This window comes from Astyanax mexicanus, chromosome 5 (genome assembly GCF_023375975.1).
Source record: "Astyanax mexicanus isolate ESR-SI-001 chromosome 5, AstMex3_surface, whole genome shotgun sequence".
NCBI lineage: Eukaryota > Metazoa > Chordata > Actinopteri > Characiformes > Acestrorhamphidae > Astyanax > Astyanax mexicanus.
This window is the reverse complement of record NC_064412.1, coordinates 16928392-16951258: the sequence shown is the minus strand read 5'-3', so window position 1 is coordinate 16951258 and position 22867 is coordinate 16928392. Positions and strand designations below refer to the sequence as shown.

The window sequence follows — 22867 nt, the reverse complement described above, 5'->3', positions numbered from 1 at the left end:
ATAATTGACATGAAAGGACATTTTTTCCAGTCACTGTTATATGTTTTTGTTTGTTTGTTAGCATCCGAAACAGTTACTTAGATTATGAATAAAGGCCACAAATCAGTGACAATTTATTGATTTTCCCAATCGAGACTTTCAGCTCTTAGATCACAAACTCTCTCTCAGAAAAAAAAAACACTGTGCATCCAACAAGAAAAAAAATTATCTATTTTACAGCAGTACAAACATGGTAGCAATGATTCTATACACTAAACAGTTTTATATGTTCAGCATATATACTGTAAACTATGTTCAATATATATGCTGTATGTTTATATGGAAAACAGTATTGGGACACCTGCCTGCTCATACATTGTTTTTTTCTAAAAGACATGTTTATCCTTCTTTTACTGTCCAGAAAAGGCTGTCTACTACATTTTGGAGTATTCCTGTAAGGATTTGATTGTATTCAGTGACAAAAGTTTTAGTGTGGTCTGGATGATGGTTGTTCACCTTCTTTCTGTCTCCTTTACCAGGTAAACCCGGACTATGAAGAAGAATGCCTGGAGTCCCGTTCTTCTGTAAGTGTGTGCCTACTATATACACAGCTCTGGAAAAAATTAAGAGATCACTTCAGTTTCTGAATTAGTTTCTCTGATTTTGCTATATATAGGTATATGTTTGGGTAAAATTAACATTGTTGTTTTATTTTACGGACATTTCTCACAAATCCTAAATAAAAATATTGTAATTTAAAGCATTTATTTGCAGAAAATAAGGAATGGTTGAAATAACAAAAAGATGCAGAGATTTCAGACCTCAAAAAATGCAAAGAAGACAAGTTCATATTCATAAAGGTTTAAGGGTTCAGAAATCAATATTTGGTGGAAAAAAAATGGTTTAAATCTCAGTTTTCATGCAGTTTTCATGCATCATGCATTTCATACGTCTAGAATTTCCCCTCGGGATCAATAAAGTCTATCTATCTATCTATCTTGTACAATTGTACATGATGAACTGCTGTGTGGAATAGCACATACTGTTTAATGTTAGCAAAAAACAATGTCAGTGTTTATTTAAGTGCAGCTATGTGTTAGATTATATATAAGTGTATGGTTGTGGCATATTATAGCTGGACTCTGAACATGAAGTGATACGAGCACGTGCGCGGAATCCACAGGATAAAGTCATGTACACGCTGGTGTCTGTTCCTGACGGCAATGACATCTCTTCCATCTTTGAGCTGGACCCAACTACTCTGAGAGGCGGTGACTCACTTGTGCCCAGGTAGGATTTACAAATCACATCATTTACAGAGAAGATTTATTAACTAGATCTATTTATTGTATTGATTAATTTTGTAGTCATTAATTATAACTGCACAATATCTGTATGTGTTTGTTAGAAATTCTTACGTCAGGCTCAGGCACCTCTGCACAAACACCTGGGTCCACAGCACAAACCACCCCATAGACAAGGAGGAGGAGAAACCAGTCATGCTCAGAGTGAGTTAATATGCACACAGCGGGATTCATTTACTGTGTGTTGTTTTTGTTTTTTATTGCACTCATTATTACTGTGTTCCTTCTTAAACACACACAGATAGGAACATCTCCACTAAAAGAGGATAAAGAAGCCTTTGCTATAGTGCCTGTGTCCCCAGCAGAGGTCCGAGATCTGGACTTTGCTAATGATGCCAGCAAAGTTCTGGCCTCCATTGCTGGCAAACTGGAAAAGGGTACCATCACCCAAAATGAAAGGAGGTAGAGAATCCGTCCAGCTTGATATCAATCCATTAGTCTGTCAATCAGTTAATACAATATTCATTTGTCTCAGTTTCTTTAAATTCTTATTTTTTTATTAATCCACAGAGCAGTGACTAAGCTGCTGGAGGACCTGGTGTACTTTGTGGTGGACATTCCTAACAGCGCTCAGGACGTGCTGGAGATCACAGTGAACAAACCTAACAGAGAGCGGCAGAAGCTCATGAGGGAGCAGAACATACTCAAACAAGTACCTGTTCCCCCCTAAACACTCCAAACACTCCATAGATCAAGATGACTTTCTAATGTCTGTATTCTGTTTGGTGATTTCTTTTATATTTTTGCTCTGTATGGTTAGATCTTCAAGCTGCTGCAGGCTCCTTTCACTGACAGTGGAGACGGTCCCATGCTGAGATTGGAGGAGCTGGCTGACCAGAGACACGCCCCCTTCAGACACATCTGCAGACTCTGCTACAGAGTTCTGAGGCATTCACAGCAAGACTATAGAAAAAATCAGGTGCCATCACAATTACACAACAGTAGTGCAATAGCAGATCAAACTGCAGCAGATTCTAAACTAAGTATTGAAAAGTATTCAGAATTTTGTTAAAATTGCTTAGAATTTAGTCTCTGGATTGATCAATATATATATTTTTTAATTTTCTAAAAATGTACTTACTTACTGGAACATCACTATTAATGAAATGCAGCAAAGAAGCTACATTTTACAGTTTTACTAAGCTTTCTGTGTGTTTTGTGTGTGTGTGTGTGTGTGTGTGTGTGTTTGTAGGAGTACATAGCAAAGCAGTTCCGCTTTATGCAGAAGCAGATTGGCTACGACGTGCTGGCCGAGGACACCATCACAGCCCTGCTACACAACAACCGCAAGCTGCTGGAGAAACACATCACCGCTGCAGAGATCGACACGTTTGTCAGCCTGGTCCGGAAAAACAGAGAGCCTAGGTGTGTGTACCAGAAAATTCATGTGTTCCATTAAAATATAACCTAAATTTTGAAGGAAATCTTGAAAAAAAAGACTGTAGTTTGCTGTTGATATTAGCATTTGGTATTTTGTGTTACAACTATTGTATGTGTTTGTTATTTGTGTGTGTGTGTAGGTTCCTGGACTACTTGTCTGACCTGTGTGTATCGATGAACAAATCCATTCCTGTGACGCAGGAGCTCATCTGTAATGCTGTACTGGATCCAGCCAATGGAGACATCCTTATTGAGACAAAGTATGACAAGATCTGTGCAACATATCACTGCAGACTGACTGATAGAGAAGCATTAGCCTGGTGTTTTAATGCACTATTATTTGTACTGATGTACTAATTTCACAAATTCATTTTCACAATTTTTTTTTCATTATTTTTAAACTGTCTGCATTGTAGATTAGTAATAAAGTCATCCAAAGAGTGAAAAAAAAACATATGGAATAAATTAGTAAACAAATGTTTTATTTTTTAATTATTCAAAGTAGGAACCTCTTGCTTAGATCACAGCTTTGCACATCTTTTTTCATCATGGCATTTTCTTAGTTAACAGCTGCGCCTTGTTTAGACTTGAATTTCGTTCTCTCTTAATGTACTTGAAAGCATCAGTTGTGTTGTGAAGAGGTAGAGTTGTTATACAGTGAATAGCCATCTCAACTAAATGAAGAAAAACATTTCAAGAACTTTGAAAGTATCTTTAAGTGCAGTCGCAAAGACCATCAAACATATTATGATGAAACTGGCTCTCATCAGGACCAGCAAGAGTTACCTCTGTTGCACAGGATAAGTTCATTAAAGTTAACCGCAACTTAACAGCACCCCAGATAAGAGGTTATTTACCACTTTTACGTTTGCTACATGATTCTGTATGTGTTTGTCTGGATGACTTTAGTATTGTTTTTACAATGTAGAAATAAAATAACAACATTTAATGAAAAAATATGTCCAAACATTTGACTGCTACTGTATACATATCACAGTTTCTAAACACCATCATCACACTTAATCAATTAAAGCTAAAAAGAGTTTTTTTGTTTTAAGTTCTACCAATTATTTAAAACAAAATATTACACAGGAATCCATGCAGAAATGTTTGATCTAGTGCAGTATGGATTATTCGGCCATTTTTATTAAGGAGTTAATTATACATTCTGTGTGTTTCTCTGTATATCAGGCTAGTACTGTCACGGTTTGAGGTGGCAGGAGCAGTGCTTGGCGAGAGCACAGAGGATGAAGAAGAGGATGAAGAGGAAGTGTGGTTGTTCTGGAAGGACAGCAGCGGTGAGGTGAAGAGCAAAAGCATACGAGAGCTCGCCCAGGACGCTAAAGATGGACACACTGAAGACCAGGAAGTGATCAGTTATTACAGGTACATAAACAAAACAAACACATAAATTCACCAGACCTCTCATCCTCTCAAGAAACTCACACACTAACTTGGTTTTTACCTACTAGGAGAAGAGGAGAAAATAAGATGTAGAGCAATATATTTTGAGCAGAAAGATTTATTAGTTCAAAGTTTATTACATTAGAATACACACATGATGAATTTCAGCTCTTCTTTAGGAAGCCCAGTATTTAGATTTACTATCTAGTGGTTCTAGTTAATCTAATCAGTCCTTCATTAGAGTGAATCAGGTGAGCTGATGATGGAACTGAACAGATCCGTACAGCTGCTGTAGAAGTAAGGATCCAAACATGTGTTGTTATGACCGTTTTATAAGCAGCATTTCAAACGTATTTGAAATTCTTTAAATTCTGTCGTTAGGCCTTGTTGTATTTAAATATGTGGATACATTATGTTCCAAAATTTGCAAGATAATCAGAGAAGATGGGTAGGATACATATAAAAGATTCATATAAAAGATCACAACCTGGGCTCCAGCGGGTTAAACACTACTGCCACTTTGATCAGGAGATCGCTGGTTCGAATCCTGTTCATGTAGCTGGCCATCAGCTGCTGGAGCCCTGAGAGAGCACAGTTGGCCTTGCTCTCTCTGGGTAAGTAGGTGGCGCTCTCTCCCTACATCACTCCAAAGGGTGATGCCGATCAGCACAAGGCAACTGTGAGCTGATGTATCGGAACCGAACGCGCTGTGGTGCTACTCGCAAGTACTGCATCAGAGGCGGTGGTTGACTTCACATGTATCAGAGGAGGCATGTGCCTGTCTTAAGGAGTGGGTTGGGTATTTGGGTGTTTTATAAGCCGCACTCAGTTTCTACTAAAATAAATAGTCCTTTATATTCTTATGAGCCAATATATACTGTAAATACTATACTCCAAGGGTGATGACGTCATGGTGTGAATCTCTTCCTCAGGTATCAGTTAAATCTGTTTGCCCGCATGTGCCTGGACCGGCAGTATTTGGCCATTAATAAAATCTCAGCTCAGCTGGACGTGGATCTGATATTGCGCTGCATGTCGGATGAAGATTTGCCCTTTGACCTCCGAGCCTCCTTCTGCCGCATGATGCTGCACATGCACGTGGACCGTGACCCTCAGGAACAGGTGACGCCCGTCAAATATGCACGGCTCTGGTCTGAAATCCCCTCCCAGATCTCCATTGATGAGTGAGTGACACATCCAGCTGCTGATCTTATTAACCTTTAGTGAATAGCTTGTTGCTAACCAAGCCATGACCTTATTTTTACCCATACTAATAATCTTGGCACCACTCTTCACCTAATTACAGACATCAGTGCCTTATTAAAGTAGTCAGCCTCTGTTAGAATCATCAGATTTGTCTGAATTACAAATTATATTTAGACAGATTGTTGCAGCCAATAATGTTATTGCATATATTAGGTTAATTTATTGTGCAATGAAATTGCCTGAAAGTTAAAGGGACTTTTAATGATTTGGGCTGTATATGGGGTTGATTTTAGCCCTAGAATATATCACTGATATGTTTAAAGAATGTAGAATTAGCTGGGCTCTTGGATATATGAACAAAGGTCAGAGAGTAGAACCCAAACTGATTCAGACTGTAGGAGATCTTATATATGCCTCAAGTTAACATCCTTACTTAAGAGATAAAAGTTTAAATATTTCTATTTTCTATTTCTGTTTCCAAGAACTTGCACTTTTTCTTTCTGCTCTGCTTTTATCATTGCACTTTTAGTTAACAAATCTTATGCTTTTATTGTTTGTATGTTCTTTTATATTTTATTTGGATTTTATTTTTCTTTATTTAAGAACAATTTGTTTATTTTTGCAAATCTAATGTAGAAATGATCTTTGTGTATGAAATGTTCTATTAATTATTAATCAGTAAGATGTTTTGACATTTTTAATCAAGCATGATTTTTTTATTTCAGTTTATGTTAGCTTTGAGTAGCAGATTTGCTAATGATTGACCTATAAGTTCTTAATTTTGTTTATTTTTTTATATTGTTTATTTTGCAAACAGTTACGACAATGATGGGACTTCGCGTGACGAAGTGAAGGAGAAGTTTTCCCAAACGATGGAGTTTGTAGAGAACTATCTGCGGGACGTTGTGTGCCAAAGTTTTCCTTTTTCAGACAAGGAGAAAAATAAACTTACCTTTGAGGTGCATCTTCATACTGACTTATCTCTTTTCTCTTCTTAACCATGAACAGCTTCAACAGCAACACTGTTCAAGTTTTAGCGAATATTGGACCTCTAACCTGTGCTCTGTGTTATAGGTGGTGAACTTGGCGAGAAATCTGATTTACTTTGGCTTCTATAACTTCAGTGACTTGCTGAGGCTGACTAAGATCCTTCTGGCCATTCTGGACTGTGTGCACGTCAGTGCCTCCTTCCCTGTTAAACTGGACCGAGAGCCTGGCAAAGGTTAAATACACTTAAGTCAAATGAGCTGTGTTTGGATAATTAGACAGGTTAACAATAAGATACAGCCAGGAGCCTGTTATAAAATGCATATTACAATATTAGTATTGTCTGGTCATGGTAAATTTGTGGTGAACCAGGCAGGACACTGGGTCTCCAGGAATGGATCAGTTTAAGTTAATTTTAGTACTTGGTCTTTCTTGTATCTGTGTGTGCAGGCAGTAACGTGATGCGCTCCATTCATGGCGTGGGGGAGTTGATGACACAGGTGGTGCTAAGAGGAGGTGGCTTCTTGCCACCAACGTCACGTGTCGCCCCAGACAGAGATTCAGTCAAAGCCCAAGCAGAACCTCAGAAACAAGATATTCTCGTCATGGACACCAAGCTCAAGATAATTGAGATACTGCAGGTATATATAAAGTAGTGCTAATCAAATTATTTTTTTAATTCAGGTGACTGATTAGGATTCATTATGAGTTATAAAGCACACTGGAACATTGATTGTGATGTTAAGAGGAAATAGTGCAGATTTTAGAGGAGCTGATACTGTTTTTGTGAAATCTGAAACATATTTTACAGCATTTTTTTTACAGAAATAAAAATTCATCAACTCAGAGTAAAAAATCTGTTTGTGTTAAGTACTTTAAATATATATTGTAAAACAAACAATATCAGTATTTTGATAAGATTGAAATGCAGACAGTGTGTGTTAATACAAAAACTGTGTGAATATCCATCTTGTTTTTCAGTTGCTTGTTTGTTGCTGCTTTTTTTTTTTCAAAGTAGCATTTTGCTTTTTTACCCTGTTATTCGTGGATTGTTAGTCTGTTTTGACCCTGCTAAGAACTGGTCTTGAATTTGCATTAGTTAGTTATGTTTTATAAGGTGATCACAGGTAAAAGTGCTGCAATGTTAAACAGATGCTCTCTGAGCACTGATTAGGTGACCTTATGAAAAGACTTAATAAGACTTAAATGATGTGCCAAACATATTGTCCAGAGTATTGTAAAAATCTGACACAAAATGGGACATAAGCTTTGATCTGCTGGTCAGCTACACTGTTTCCTGATCAATGGTACTGTTTTATCAACTTCTATCAGATTTTCTATCAGGTTTTTATTCTTCTTTCTTTGTATGTTTGCAGTTCATCCTCAATGTGCGGCTGGATTACAGGATATCCTGCCTGCTAAGTATCTTTAAAAGAGAGTTTGATGAGAGTAACTCTCAAGTCGAGCCCTCTATTAATCCAGACTCGCATACCAGCGTCCAAGGTAAGACAGACTGTGCATTGGAGTGTACATGGGTGAATATGGTTATATATTAAATGTTATGCTGTATAAATAAGAGACTACTTAAAAATGATGAGTTTCTTTGATTTTACCAAATTGAAAACCTATGAAAAATAATCAAGAGGAAGATGGATGATCACAAGCCATCAAACCAAGCTAAAGTTATCCAAAAGCAGTGTGTAAGACTGATGGAGGAGAACATGCCAAGATGCATGAAAACTGTGATTAAAAACCAGGGTTATTCCACCAAATATTGATTTCTGAACTATTAAACTTTATGAATATGAACTTGTTTTCTTTGCATTATTTGAGGTCTGAAAGCTCTGCATCTTTTTTGTTATTTCAGCCATTTTTCATTTTCTGCAAATAAATGCTCTAAATGACAATATTTATAATTGGAATTTGGGAGAAATGTTGTCTGTATTTTATAGAATAAAACAACAATGTTCATTTTACTCAAATATATACCTATAAATAGCAAAATCTTAGTACATAAACTTGTGTGTTGCTTAGGTGCACTGGACTTTGAACACATTGAGGAGCAAGCAGAGGGGATTTTTGGAGGAAGGTGGGATTTATGATGTTGTGGACATTATCATACATGATATGCATTTCATATGTATACTATCCAGATTAACACTTAATCATGCTCTTGTATATTTTTTCGTGTGTATGTGTGTCTAGTGAGGAGAACACCCCTCTTGATTTGGATGACCATGGTGGCCGGACATTTCTAAGGGTGCTTCTCCACCTGACCATGCATGACTATCCTCCACTGGTATCCAGAGCCCTGCACCTGCTTTTCAGACACTTCAGTCAGCGTCAAGAGGTTCTGCAGGCCTTCAAACAGGTATCTCAGACCTATACAATCAACCTTATCCCCTTATCCCAATCCCTTAAAGAAGAACTCCGGTGTAAAATTAATTTTGGGTGTAGTAAAACATAACAAAGAGTACTAACCTTTGCTAAATTGCCCACCTCTGTTTTTCTGCAGCTTTCCAAGATCCAGCACTTTTATTCCATTTGTCCAACACCCTTTAGACTGGGTGATACGGGGCATATTTTATACCGTTATCCAGGCTTAAAGTAGCCCCACACCTCATTAGTAGAATCAATGTAAAAAGTGATTTATCTGCAGGGGCAAGAATATGCCCCTTATCACCCAGTCTAAAGGGTGTTTGGACAAATAGAATAAAATTGCTGCATCTCAGAAAGCTGCGAGAGAATGGAGGTGGGCTATTCAGTAGAGGTTATTACTCTTTATCATGTTTTACTACACCCAAAGTAAATTTCACACAGGAGTTCTCCTTTAATTTTTATACCCTGTATGTAAGACCACACATACTTGTCATAATACATTGATAATGACTGTAGTCATAATTACTACATCTATCAGTTTCTTAGACCAGGGGTTCTCAACCTTTTCTACATTACGGCCCACCTGTTTACAACTTGAAAGCGTCAAGGCCCCCCTAATAAAAAAAAAAAATATATATATATATATATATATATATATATATATATATATATATATATATAATAAAATATCTAAAAAAAACAGAGTATAATAAACTCTTGCTACCATAACTTTACCCTGAAACTGTGATTTAGGCTTTCCAAATGTAGTACATGAACTTGTTACTGGAAACATGCTCTAATATTGTGCTTCTTTTGTATTTTTACCTTTAAATATACACATAAGAGTAGCATGGTTTGACAGGGTAGCACAACTCGACAGAACACCTGATGACTCGGCTCGCCGTGTGGGCGTATCCGTGACGTTTTTTTAATTCAAATGAAGCAACAGGTGTAGTCAATCGTAAGTTTAAGATTTTTTGTGTAATCTATAGTTATGTAATTCCTTTTTTAGCTTCTCCTCTGTGGTTGAAAGGCATCTGTTCGGTGTGAGAGGCTCGTGTGTGTGTTTGTGTGAGGCTCGTATGTGCCTCTGTCACACACAGTGGAACTTTTTGCTGGAGGGCGGGGCTGCGCTGATGCAGCGACTCTCTCTATTAAAATGAATGGGATGCACTGTGCTGGTGGACGGGAGAGGATGCGTCTTGATTTGATTTCAAGTCGCGGGAAACAAAATATTGTCTGCGGGCTGCAAGTTTGAGACCCCTGATTTAAAGTGCTCACTAGAGACTACTGTCTCCCTCTGCGGATGAACCTGCAGACCCCTAGAGGGTGCTTTGTGGCCCCCTGGTGGTCCGCGGCCCCCCGGTTGAGAAACCCTGTCTTAGACCCTAAAATAGAACCAGATAAGACTCCACAAGAAACGCTACACCAAACAGTTACTGAATAATTCACTGTAGCTTTTGCGTTAAGATTTATGGATAGAATTTTTTCTCATACATGTCATCATGTGTTGTGCAGGTGCAGCTCCTGGTGACCAGTCAGGATGTGGAGAACTACAAGCAGATTAAGGCCGATCTGGACCAGCTGAGGTCTATTGTGGAAAAGTCTGAGTTGTGGGTGTACAAGAGGCAGGGGTCAGACTCAGGTCTTCATACAGGAGAGGGCATTGCCTCAGAAACTCATCATAAGGTCAGTATATAGTCCACAGCAGTTTTGAGGTTTAGGTGTGTTTATATGGTAGACTTATGAACTCCTGCAGAATTATTCTGGAACTCTGATCTCTGATGCCACTGAGGATGGGTCCAAACTGTATGTCACATATCTGCATCTGCACATAATATATATTATATAATTTATACTTTTAGAACTTTTGTTTATTCATTTTTATTGTATTTTATTTTAAGTACAGCTGACAGTCTTTTTCATTGTGCAAGGTCAGCTTTGGAGAAATCTGTCTTAAATTCAAGCTAATCAAAAGTTTTGCTTTACTATTACTGTTTAACAGAGTGACTCCATTTCTGATGGAATGGACAAACCCAAGGTAGAAAGCACCAGCAGCTCCAACTACCGACTCATGAAGGAGGTACGTTTTTTATATACAGCTCTTTGTTTGAATTTTTGCAGCAGGAGTGGCATAAAGTTATCCAAAAGCAGTGTGTAAGACTGGTGGAGGAGAACATGCCTAGATGCATGAAAACTGTAATTAAAAACCAGGCTTATTTCAGCAAATATTGATGTATGAATTCCTAAACCTTTATGAATATGAACTTGGTTTCTTTGCATTATTTGAGGTCTGAAAGCTTTTCACCTTTTTATTATTTCAGCCATTTCTCATTTTCTGCAAATAAATGCTCTTAATGACAATATTTTTATTTGGAACTTTGGAGAAATATTGTCTGTAGTTTATAGAATAAAATAACAATGTTCATTATACTCAAACACACACATATATATATATATATAGTAGCAAAATCAGATAAACTGATCCAGAAACTAAAGTGGTCTCTTTTTTTCAGTGCTGTATGTAACGCAAACTCAGGTGCACATAAAACTGAGTTTGATGAGTCCTAAGCTGCAAGAAGATGAACATAGACCCATGTGGGTGTTTTGTGTGTTTGTGTGTGTATGATTGCAGATTCTCCTAAGACTAAGCAAGCTGTGTGTGATGGAGTGTCTTTCCGGCAGGAAGAACAAGAAGCAGCAGCAGCGTCTCCTCAGGAACATGGGAGCTCACTCAGTAGTCCTGGAACTGCTGCAGATCCCCTATGAAAAAGTAAGTGTGGTGTGTTGTTGGTGTTGTGTGTTGTGGTTTAGAGATTATACATTTTGCCACTTTGTTGTGTTGCTTTTGTCCGTGATTGTATGGTTCTTTGTGTGTGTGAGGGAGAGGATGTCTGGATGCAGGAGATTATGACCCTGGCTCATCAGTTCCTCCAGAATTTCTGTGCAGGAAATCAGCAGAACCAAACACTGCTTCACAAACACATCAACTTGTTCCTCAATCCTGGCGTAAGCTTTTACATCACCAGTGCAGTTAACAATTAATATTAAAAATAAATTAATAAGAAAATGTTGAATTAAATATACTGTGTGTAATGTTCATCTCTATTTTTTCTCTCTGTCCATCAGATTTTGGAAGCAGTGACCATGCAGCACATTTTTATGAATAATTTCCAGCTGTGCAGTGAGATTAATGAGAGAGTGGTGCAGCATTTTGTTCACTGCATCGAGACACACGGCCGCAGCGTCCACTACCTCAAATTCCTGCAGACCATCGTCAAAGCTGAGAACAAGTTCATCAAGAAATGTCAGGACATTGTCATGGCTGAGGTTGGTTTCCATGGCTGCCTGCTTGCATGTGTCCCATCATCAATTTGCTGTTTCCAGTTCTAGTAAAAAATATTTCATTATGACAATACATGACAATACACAGTATTTATCTCGATATGTGTACTCATCACAGTCAGATGGTTTCAGTAGCAACTGATTCTAACAAGCAAATTCAATATAAAATATGTTTTTTATCCAATTAAACAACACTAATCACATTATTTTAATTATTTGGTCAATGTTCTTTTAGCAATGATGATATGCTCATGATTGGGCACCTCATAAAGTTAGTGTTTGACCTCATGTGTATTATATACCTTACATTTTTTTGTCTCATAGATTTATACAGTGTTGAGCTGGGGGGGTAAAATGTATTTCTGTGCACTGCCTGTGTTAAGCTGCTAATTTTACGATAATCAGAGTTATTGTTAAGTTATAAAACAGTAATTAATTTATCTAGGAACATGCTCAGTTATGTGTGTAAAATGGTGAGCTGTCAGTCATGAACTGGACTGTTTGGGAATAAAACAATATTGGAGAAATATGTACACTTTTATTTCTAATGCATACAAATCAGTTTTACAAGTCAGTTTTCTTGCGTTGCGCTCTTTTGGCCACCATGTTTGGTATCACTGCACTGAACACACTGCAAAGTGGTTTGGAATTTTTATTGCTCATCACACTCTACACATTTTATAAACAGCCCAGAATCTTTTCACGTCACTGTGTGTGTGTGTGTGTGCAGTTGATTGCATACACTCACTGACCATTTTGCCATTTACGAACACTTGGTAGTTTTGTTATTACAGGCTGTAGACCATCAGTTTCACTCTGTGCTAATGTAACATAATAAATGTATGAACCTTTGTATATGTCTCATTTAAGTTAAGCAACCAATAATCCATGTCAGTAGTATTATTATAGGTGTATTATTTAATATAAAGTACCTGTTAAATACAGAACACAAGGGGCAAAATTACTGGCCTTAAATTAAGTATTTTATAAAAGTGCAATGACATTGATGAAATGAAACTAAAAACTGTCTTTGAACTGCACTGAACTGTGTGTGTGTGTGTGTGTTTGTGTGTGTGTGTGTGTGTGAGCAGCTGGTGAACGCAGGTGAAGATGTCCTCGTGTTCTACAATGATCGTGCATCTTTCCAGACATTGGTACAGATGATGCGTCTTGAGAGGGAGCGCCTGGATGACAACAGTGCTCTCAGGTGAGTGTAATTTTTCAAACGTACTAGGGCTGCACGATATATCGTTTCATGTTACACAGCGCTGTCTCTGTGTCTGTGTGAGTGATAGGCTGCTGCTGCCTGAGAAGTGCAAGGGGGGGGGGGGGTAATTGCAGGAGTAAACACGAGGAAACCGAATGGCCTCCATCCACAAATACCACAAGTACCTCAGTCCAGCACAGTATTGCACAGATATTTCCAGTAACAGCTAAATTCACGCTTTTAATTTCAGAAAAAATGCTCTTATTTACCCTTTAAAAAGCCATTTAAATGCCTGATAAATGGGCTGATTACTGTTGTTTTGCTGTTTTCCTCGGGTTTTGAGTGCTCTGCGCTGACTCAGCTCTTGATAGGTTTGAATGCAAGACAGCGCACAGGTGGGGGTTGATATATATATATATATATATATATATATATATATATATATATATATATATATATATATATATATAGTGCTGGACGATATGGCCAAAATTTATATCACGATATATTCCTTAATTTCGGTCGATACGATATAATTTCGATATCGATATAAATACTTTGAAGGCCTCAGAAAAACTGCAATGGAAATATGTACACTACTGTTTGAAATTTTAATTTATGTTTTTAAAGCCTCCTCTCACAAACTTTAGAAATGAAAAATTGTTCAAATTAAATTAATGCTCACTTTTATTGGCATGTAGCAAAATAAAAACATGACATCTCTGTCAAACACAAACCTATAACCTATATACATATCACCAATATAAATAACTTTACATTACAAAAGAGGCAGAGCTTCTTATTCTTTTGTAAACATATTTAACAGATCAAAACAAAAGTGCTTCAACCAGGATAAAGAATGCAAGAAACCTTCATATATATAAAGGGAACATGATATCCCCGTCAAATAAACAGACCTACCAACTATAAATAACTTAGATACAACATAAATTACAAAAGTGTCTCAGATATTGTGTGTAGTGAAACTGCTTGAAGTGGTGGAACAGACCGGACCGGAGCGCAGCCGAGAATTATCGCGGGAGATTCTAGGTGCGGAGCGCGGCCCAGATCCGCTCGGTTAAGGTCGGTTTCGCTTCATCGCGGGAGATTCTAGGTGCGGAGCGGAGCGCAGCCGAGATCCGCTCGGTTAAGGTCGGTTTCGCTTCATCGCGGGAGATTCTAGGTGCGGAGCGGAGCGCAGCCGAGATCTGCTCGGTTAAGGTCGGTTTCGTTTTATCGCGGGAGATTCTAGGTGCGGAGCGGAGCGCAGCCGAGATCTGCTCGGTTAAGGTCGGTTTCGTTTTTTATTGCGAGACATTCTAGGTGCGGAGCGCGGCCGAGATCCGCTCGGTTAAGGTCGGTTTCGCTTTATCGCGGGAGATTCTAGGTGCGGAGCGTGGCTGAGATCCGCTCGATTTTGGTTGGTTTCGTTTCATCGCGGGACATTGTAGGTGCGGACCGGAGCGCGGCTGAGATCCGCTCGGTTAAGGTTGGTTTTGCTTCATCGCGGGACATTTTAGATGCAATGCAGAGCGGTGCTCAGCCGACCCATGATTACGTCATTGCGCACTGACGTAGCCTGGATACGGAGGCTGATTGTGTAAATAATACTTATCGATATAGCGCAACAATGATATCACCGTTATTGAAACATTTCTTATCGCGATAAATACCGATATCGAAATATTGTCCAGGCCTATATATATATATATATATATATATATATATATATATATATATATATATATATATATATATATATATGATATATCTTTGAAAAAAGGACACTTGCAATGTTAAACTTTTCCAATATCGTGCAGCCCTAAAACGTACATTATGTGAGGATCTCAGCAGTAGACTGTTGTTGTTGGGGCTGTTTCTGTGTTTATAATGATGTGGGTTAAACCTGTTTGAAAATCCCTGTCCTCTCCAGGTATCACATCCACCTGGTGGAGCTGCTGGCCGTCTGCACGGAGGGAAAGAATGTCTACACTGAGATCAAGTGCAACTCTCTTCTCCCGCTTGATGACATTGTGCGTGTGGTCACACATGAAGACTGCATCCCTGAGGTGTGTGTGTGTGTGTGTGTGTGTGCTGTAAAATGTTAACAGTAAATGTTGTTATAGGGTTGTTTGTATGTGATGGGAGTGTAAAGTGTGGCAGTTATTAGAGCAGTAAAATGTGAGTGTGTGTATATTTAAATATATCTGTAAGGAAAATAACAGCCTGTTTTTCTCAGGTGAAGATGGCGTATGTGAATTTCCTGAATCACTGCTATGTAGATACAGAGGTGGAGATGAAGGAGATCTACACCAGTAATCATATGTGGAAACTGTTTGATGACTTTCTGGTGGACATTTGCAGGGTAAGAAGTCCTGCATTTGCTTTTCTGATTTCATATCCATTTAATGAAATCAGGTGTTCCCTATTTAAAAAAGCATTATTATACTATAGAGCACTTAATTGTACTTGTAGCCACATTATTAATCAGTATATTTAAAGAGTGCTAAAATGAAACTTTTTTTGTACTAAAACTGTACTAAAATGGATATGTTATGTATACTTAAGTAACATTTAAACTTTAATACTACTTCATGTATGTAACCCCATATTTTAAATATGTTTAGAGTAAAATTATAATACATTTCATAAGTATTACAACTGTATCATTATTATACACCCGGCATATGAAGAATGAACTAAGAATTGATGTTAAATATATTTACACAAGTAGGGCTGCCACGATTAGTCGACTAGTCACGATTATGTCGACTATTAAAATAGTCGACGACTAATTTAATAGTCGATTAGTCGTTTTTTTTTTTTTTCTTTGTTTTTCTCTCCAAACTGCTGCGACTGCCTTTCTGTCCTGGACGCACATGCGCAGTAGTGGAAACCGGGGTTGGTAGTGGACGACATCTCAGGACATTATACAGACAGGCTCTGGTTTCATGGCTACCCCGCTACAGAACTCAAAAGTGTGGGATCACCAAGAAAATAAAAGTGAAACGCGTGCAATGCAATATCTGCAATGAAGAACTTGCCTTCCTCGGCAGCACAACCGCGATGCACGAGCACCTGAAAAGGAGGCATGTTGTGGCTGATTAAATGACGAAGAAGCTAAATTGCTATTTAGCTGCTAAAATTAGCGTAAACAGAGCGTTAACTTAGTACTTAACTTACTCATCTTGATAGCTTTAAAACAGAGGTCACTAATAGGCGGACCGCGATCCGGATCCGGACCCAGACGTTGTCACAAATGCTGTCCCAAACCGATAAACTACAGAGAAGGATTTCATTCTGACAGTGGCTTCTGTTTTCAGTGCTTTTCGGTGCAGTAAACTCACAGATCAGTCATGTGTGGTGTAAAATCACCAAACGCTCTCCTCTGCCAATCAGATCTGTGCAGACCGCTGCCCTGTGTACGGTAATGTACACAATATCTGGACATAGAGGCATTTTTTATTAATATACTTTTTTTTCATAATAGTTCAAACAACCTCACGGTTGAGATGTTTCATAAATGCCAGTGCCTTATCCTTATTTTACACAGTTGTTTACACTTTATGCTAAACAGTAAAATAATTGTCTGTTACAACAAGCTGCATATTTCATTAAAGGTTTAATGAACTATGATTTTAATTGTTTTTATTTTTAGTTAGCATATAGCTGAAATCTAATGTTGGTTGTATAATAGCAGCTGCATTCTATTGTGATAAACTGTGTTTTATATTCAATTAACGTATGATCCGATTAGTCGACTAATCATAAAAAATAATCGGTGATTAGTCGACTATAAAAATAATCGTTTGTGGCAGCCCTATACACAAGTATTTAACAAGTATGCTTCTTGTTCCTGTCTTTTGTAAGTAGCACACTTCTAGTATACTTTGTTGGGTATAAAAATATATTTTAATATACTGTATTACAATTTTTAGCATGTTAGAAAATTACTTTACATTTTTTAATTAGTAGTAGTAATTAAATTTACTTTCTAAAAAGTTACATGATATGTTGTACTTTAAGTGAACTACGGTAACAGTTGTTTTAAAAGTGGACAAAAGTATTTATGGAAATCAGTATTTTAGAAGTATACTGAATTATATTAAACCTAAAGTGTACTTTATAATAGTCTATTTTTAAAATAAATACAATATATTGTACTTTTTTAAAAAGTATGACCAAAGTTTACTTTTAAACTTTCAACTTAAACTTTTAATTCTTTGATGAAAGCATAATATTAATTTACCTCTAATATATTTTTAGTCAGTACAAAAATCTGTTAGTATATTTACAGCATACTTAGACATTTCTCAATATGTTTTAAGTACAATTAAGTATATGTTTTTTTTTCACCACGGTTGCTGGGTTTCCAAAAGAAGATATTTTATCTAGTGCTGGCATTGTTTAGAATACTTGATATCACAATATTTTCTAAAACTCACAGTCACATGTTCTTTTATTAAGGTAGCAGTTATTAAATAAAACTCTGCTTTATCTAGGTGTGTAACAACACGAGTGACCGTAAGCATGCAGACACAGTTCTGGAGCGCTATGTGACTGAGACCATCATGAGCATCGTCACAACGTTCTTCAGCTCACCGTTCTCTGACCAGAGTACCAGTCTGCAGGTAACAGCAACCGCAGCACATAACACGCTGTGAAAATTGTATTTTTGCTGTTATTGGTGCAAATTACTTGCTGTTTCTCTCTGTCTCTCTCTCTGTCTGTCGCAGACCCGTCAGCCAGTGTTTGTGCAGCTCCTGCAGGGAGTGTTTCGTGTGTACCACTGTAACTGGTTGCTCCCCAGTCAGAAGGGCAGTGTGGAGGGCTGTATAAAGGTGCTGAGTGACGTGGGTAAGAGCTCATCTTTAATGCAGTAGTCCGTCCTATCCCTTTAAAGATGAAAAGATCTCCCAGACCTTTAAACTGATATTGTGCTGTCCTGTTATTGATGAAGGAATACACAAGTCATCTTATTTGCATATCTTAGCTAAATAGACTCTGTTTGTTAAAGTTGTAAACTGTCAGACAGTTGACAGATACAGCATGTCAGATACACCAGATATGACACTGTGTTAGCTGAAGAATTCATAGGTGAATTTGACAGCTGAACACAAAAATCAATAAATTAAAATATTATGATCAATATAGCATCTGCACACACTTTTACTAGACCACAAGAGGGCACAGTAACCACATGGATTTTTCCCCCAGCACATTAATTTTTTTGGCCAGTGTTTCTCATCCCTGTTCCTGGAAGCCCGCCACCACAAACTCTTTACTGATTTTCCTAATCAGCTCATCAGTTTATTAGTAGATTGGTAGATACATTATTGATTTGAAGTGTGTGTTAAAACAGGAAACCCATGTAAAGCCAGGACCAGGATTGAGAAATTGACATTATTTACTTATATTTCACACTGGTCTGCACATTACTTCGTGAAATTGTCTAAGCTACAATACACACAGAATGTGTAGTATATAGCACATATATTTTGTATGTTTTTCCTATTTTTATTTATATGTACATTGGTCTTTTTACTTAGTACCAGTACTTAAATTTTACTTTAATTGATAGTACTTGTATTCCAGGAAAAAAAGTGCAGGGTAAGAACTATTGATGAAACTATTAATAATTATAATAATAATAATAATAATAATAATCTTATAAAATAATGGATTTTAGTTTTTTGCATTGCTGCAGACAGAACGTTTCTACAGCAGTTTTCTGTGTGTATTTTGTGTACAGCTAAGGGCCGGGCCATCGCCATCCCAGTGGATCTAGATTGTCAAGTGAACAATCTGTTCATAAAGTCCAACAACATTGTGCAGAAAACAGCTCTGAGCTGGAGACTGTCTGCCCGCAACGCCACACGCAGAGATTCTGTGCTCACTGCGTCCCGCGACTACCGTAATATCATTGAGAGGCTGCAGGTAAGAGAGTGATGATTAGGGCTGGAAACTTGTATTCCAGCAAAGTCACTAAAACTCTTTATTAGCAGTATATACAAGTTTATATTATCTTCTTTAGTGCCTACTCTAAGTGTTTGTGTGTGTGTGTGTTTGTTTGTGTGTGTGTGTATAGGACATAGTTTCAGCACTGGAGGAACGGTTGAGGCCTCTGGTGCAGGCTGAGTTGTCTGTGTTGGTGGATGTTCTCCATCGTCCAGAGCTGCTCTTCCCAGAACACACTGAGGCTCATCGCAAGTGTGAGAGCGGAGGATTCATCTGCAAGTATGTGTTTAAAGCTGTCCAACACGTTAACCTTATTCAACCTAATGTTATATCACTGATACATATATACTATATACCAGTGGCGTGCACAGACATTTTGGGGGGCAAGTGCTCAGGGTGAAAAAAGGGCTTTTTTTAGCGCAAGTGGAACACTGCATTATGAATGAAAAGTGAATTTTATTTGTAACATCATGTGACAGAGGAAGAGAGAGGTCGGATGTGGGCGAGCTGATTTCAGGGCATTCTGTTTTCATTCTCGTTTTTAATCGCTCAGGTTTTCAAAAGATCATTTCAAACCGGCCTCAGTAAAATCTTAATAATAATTTCAAAAGGGCACTTTGGTTGATAAAGGGCAGAGTTGGTGGTGCTTTAGCACCACTTGATGTCTATGTCTGCACGCCTCTGCTATATACTATACTTTTATAGTTTTATATTTTTGTCAAGGTACTGTATTTTTAATCTAATGTATGGAAAACGTTACATTAAAAAAAATAGAAGGGGTGGGCGATATGGACCTAAAATATTATCACAATATTTTATGATATTTTCACGATAACGATATTCTTGGGGATATAACAAAACACTGAATAAAAAAAAAAATATTTCAAGAATACACTACTGCAACAAAATGAAAATTAAATCATATTATTGCATATGATATGCTATGGCACACTCCTAACTGAGCTATTTAAAAAAAAACAAGAATTTTATCAGATTTCTATCAGAAGTCAATGATCCAGAATGTCCAGGATTGAATCCAGGATTAAAGTAAAATAAAGGATCCTAGACAGATAAAACATGTTTTTTAGTAGATATACAATGTGAAATTGGAAAAAGAAGTACCCTGATGTAATAATTAGGGGTGGGTAATATGGCACGATTTTTTTGTAGGGTATAATATTGTTCACAATATTCAAAAATGTTGGCGATATTATTGCGTACGATATGATACGGCACGTCCCTAATAGATAGTTCACTTTATTTATACATTTTCTACATTGTAATGTATGTAACACAACAATAAATGCATTAAACCTATGAAATAGAAAAAGTGTTAAACAAATCAAATTGTACATTTTTAGAGTTTTTGTGTTTTTTAAATATATATATATATTAGGGATGCAAATTATCGATTAATTCGTTAATCATTAGTTGATTGATCTTATCGATCGACTTTCGATTAATTGATAAGCGGCGTTTTTACCTGAATTTTAGTGTTTCAATAGGGCCTTTAAAAATACCAGCTAAATAGTTAAAACACTGAGCTCAAAAAGTATATATTATATTATGATAATTATATTGTATTATATTATATTATATATTCCTCAAGTAATTATGCATTAGGAAAAGAAAGCAGACTTTTTATGGTATAAGAAAATACATTCTTTAATTTAAAAAAAGAAATAAATTAAGGATCAGTTTTTGCGTTTTTGTACCATTAGACATATAAAAAAAAAAAAAAAAGAATAGAAGAAATTAAATAGAGAGCCAAACAGATTATTATTGAGCCTATAGATTATGAAGAAACTGCATCTAGGCTATTAATTAGGAAATCCTCAACAATCCTCAATGCAAAGAGATCCTGAAACCCTGTACCGTCAACTGTCTTGATCATGCTGCATATCCTCTCTGTAATGTCCTCCGCCCTTCTCTCATCACACGCTCGCGCTCTCAGTGAAACTGTGACGGCGTTCAAATGATAACTGAGTGAGCTAGTGGAACTGTTGTATTTCAATACCGCATTACACAGAGAACATTTGACTTCTTTGCCTAAATTAACACTGTTGAAATGGTCCCACACCGCACTTATTTTCGCCCGCTTCATTTTGTTTTCAACCCTGGTCTCTCGCGAGTCGTGTTCACCTCTCGTTCTCACGCTCTGTTCAAGTTACTACAGTAGCGCCCTCTAGCGATTAATCGCGAGTAATACATTTTATTCGAGCAACCTCTTGATCGACAATTAATCTAAAGTCGATTAATCATTTGCATCCCTAATATATATATATTTTTTTATTTGAAAACAGCTTTGTGAGGAGCCATATTGAAAGGTGCATTGAAATAACATCTTCATCATTTCCTCTACAGATTGATAAAGCACACGAAGCAGCTGCTGGAGGAGAATGAGGAACGCTTATGCATCAAAGTTCTACAGACCCTCCGGGAAATGATGACCAAAGACAGAGGATATGGGGAGAAGGTAACAGGAGAAGAAAAGAATAGTTAGCATTTAGTCAGAGAGTGGATAGAAGGAGCAAACAGCTTTAAATGTTATGAGTAGATGCCAAGAGCTTATATAGGTGTTCTCTTTCCCTGCACTCTGTGCATGTGCACCCATGCTTTTAACTTTGAATGAATGTTCTCTCAGAGCACCTTAATATGCATTTACTGTATGTTTATGTTATTTGCTTGTTTATTTTATTTTACATTTGCTTTACTTTAGATCACAGATTAATCTCTGGCTGTGTTTGACGTGTGCATGTCTCACTTGCTAATCCAACCTTCACTCCTCTTTTTCAGCTCATGACATTTGATGATGAGATGGATGTTACTGAGGTTGTTCTGTTTTCTTATTCACGCTGTTATCTCTTCTCTGTTTTGTGTTTTTTTTTTCCTCCTTTTTTTTTTCTCTAGAACTGAGTTGTAGTGTGTTGGAGCTCCTGGCTTTTCTGCCGTGTGTAACTGTTAGGAGATAAAGGTGTTTGGGTGTAATACTTCTGTTTAATATTTTCATACTCTTTATTTTTAGTGTGGTGTTTTTTTCTTGTGCTGTTTTGCTTGGTGCATCTGTTCTTAACCCATAAGAGCTTGGGCTAATTTCTGAATATTGATGCTTTTTAAAACTCAAAATTGATTCATGTTTATATTGCGGGCAGGCGACTGTAAATATTTTAAGGTTAGAATTCTGTTATAATATAAATAACACGAAAACAATTTCACATAGTTTAACATTTTGTTCTAGAAATTTGGTCAGAACTAGTTTTATGGAACATAAAACATTAAAATTAAAGCAGTTGGAACAGACTGTAAAAACAGAAAATACACTTTGATTTTTTTAGTTTTTAGTTTTTATTTTAATGCATGACTAACACATTGCTTTAAAAAAGCATTTATATGGTGACCTTAATAATGAGAATACATATACATAGACATGACTTGGGCACAGTTTCCCTTAAGTATAATTTCTTAATAATCTTTTAAGAGTGGAAACTGAAGCACTGTGATTCTCTTTTATATCCTTTCTCTGCTTTGTATGCAAATATTAGCTTCATTTTCAGATCTTCAGCAAGCAGCTTGTAGTAGTTGTTGAATATTAGCTTAATTGATTTTTTCAGCTAAGTTTTAACAAGTTCTTTATTGAAACCTTAATATATATTTATGT

At 37.0% G+C, this 22867-nt stretch overlaps 1 protein-coding gene across 4 annotated transcripts in view; it reads left to right on the top strand.

The window, feature by feature from the left end:
• itpr1a (inositol 1,4,5-trisphosphate receptor, type 1a) overlaps window positions 1–22867 on the top strand; it is a 59772-nt gene that overhangs the window by 18510 nt on the left and 18395 nt on the right. For 2 of the 4 annotated variants that reach the window (XM_022675764.2, XM_022675766.2), the window contains exons 11-39: window positions 519–563; window positions 1115–1269; window positions 1388–1487; window positions 1585–1745; window positions 1854–1995; window positions 2104–2262; window positions 2536–2708; window positions 2864–2983; window positions 3915–4109; window positions 5060–5311; window positions 6151–6292; window positions 6408–6555; window positions 6771–6961; window positions 7697–7823; window positions 8355–8409; window positions 8526–8691; window positions 10218–10388; window positions 10705–10782; window positions 11335–11472; window positions 11583–11708; window positions 11829–12029; window positions 13136–13251; window positions 15185–15320; window positions 15491–15616; window positions 17754–17882; window positions 17988–18108; window positions 19004–19188; window positions 19340–19488; window positions 21574–21685. In XM_022675764.2, the coding sequence (XP_022531485.2) occupies window positions 519–563; window positions 1115–1269; window positions 1388–1487; window positions 1585–1745; window positions 1854–1995; window positions 2104–2262; window positions 2536–2708; window positions 2864–2983; window positions 3915–4109; window positions 5060–5311; window positions 6151–6292; window positions 6408–6555; window positions 6771–6961; window positions 7697–7823; window positions 8355–8409; window positions 8526–8691; window positions 10218–10388; window positions 10705–10782; window positions 11335–11472; window positions 11583–11708; window positions 11829–12029; window positions 13136–13251; window positions 15185–15320; window positions 15491–15616; window positions 17754–17882; window positions 17988–18108; window positions 19004–19188; window positions 19340–19488; window positions 21574–21685 (4119 nt within the window). Of the gene's footprint in view, window positions 1–518; window positions 564–1114; window positions 1270–1387; window positions 1488–1584; window positions 1746–1853; window positions 1996–2103; window positions 2263–2535; window positions 2709–2863; window positions 2984–3914; window positions 4110–5059; window positions 5312–6150; window positions 6293–6407; window positions 6556–6770; window positions 6962–7696; window positions 7824–8354; window positions 8410–8525; window positions 8692–10217; window positions 10389–10704; window positions 10783–11334; window positions 11473–11582; window positions 11709–11828; window positions 12030–13135; window positions 13252–15184; window positions 15321–15490; window positions 15617–17753; window positions 17883–17987; window positions 18109–19003; window positions 19189–19339; window positions 19489–21573; window positions 21686–22005; window positions 22042–22867 lie in introns of all 4 variants that reach the window. The other 2 variants (XM_022675765.2, XM_022675763.2) reach the window with 2 other exon arrangements.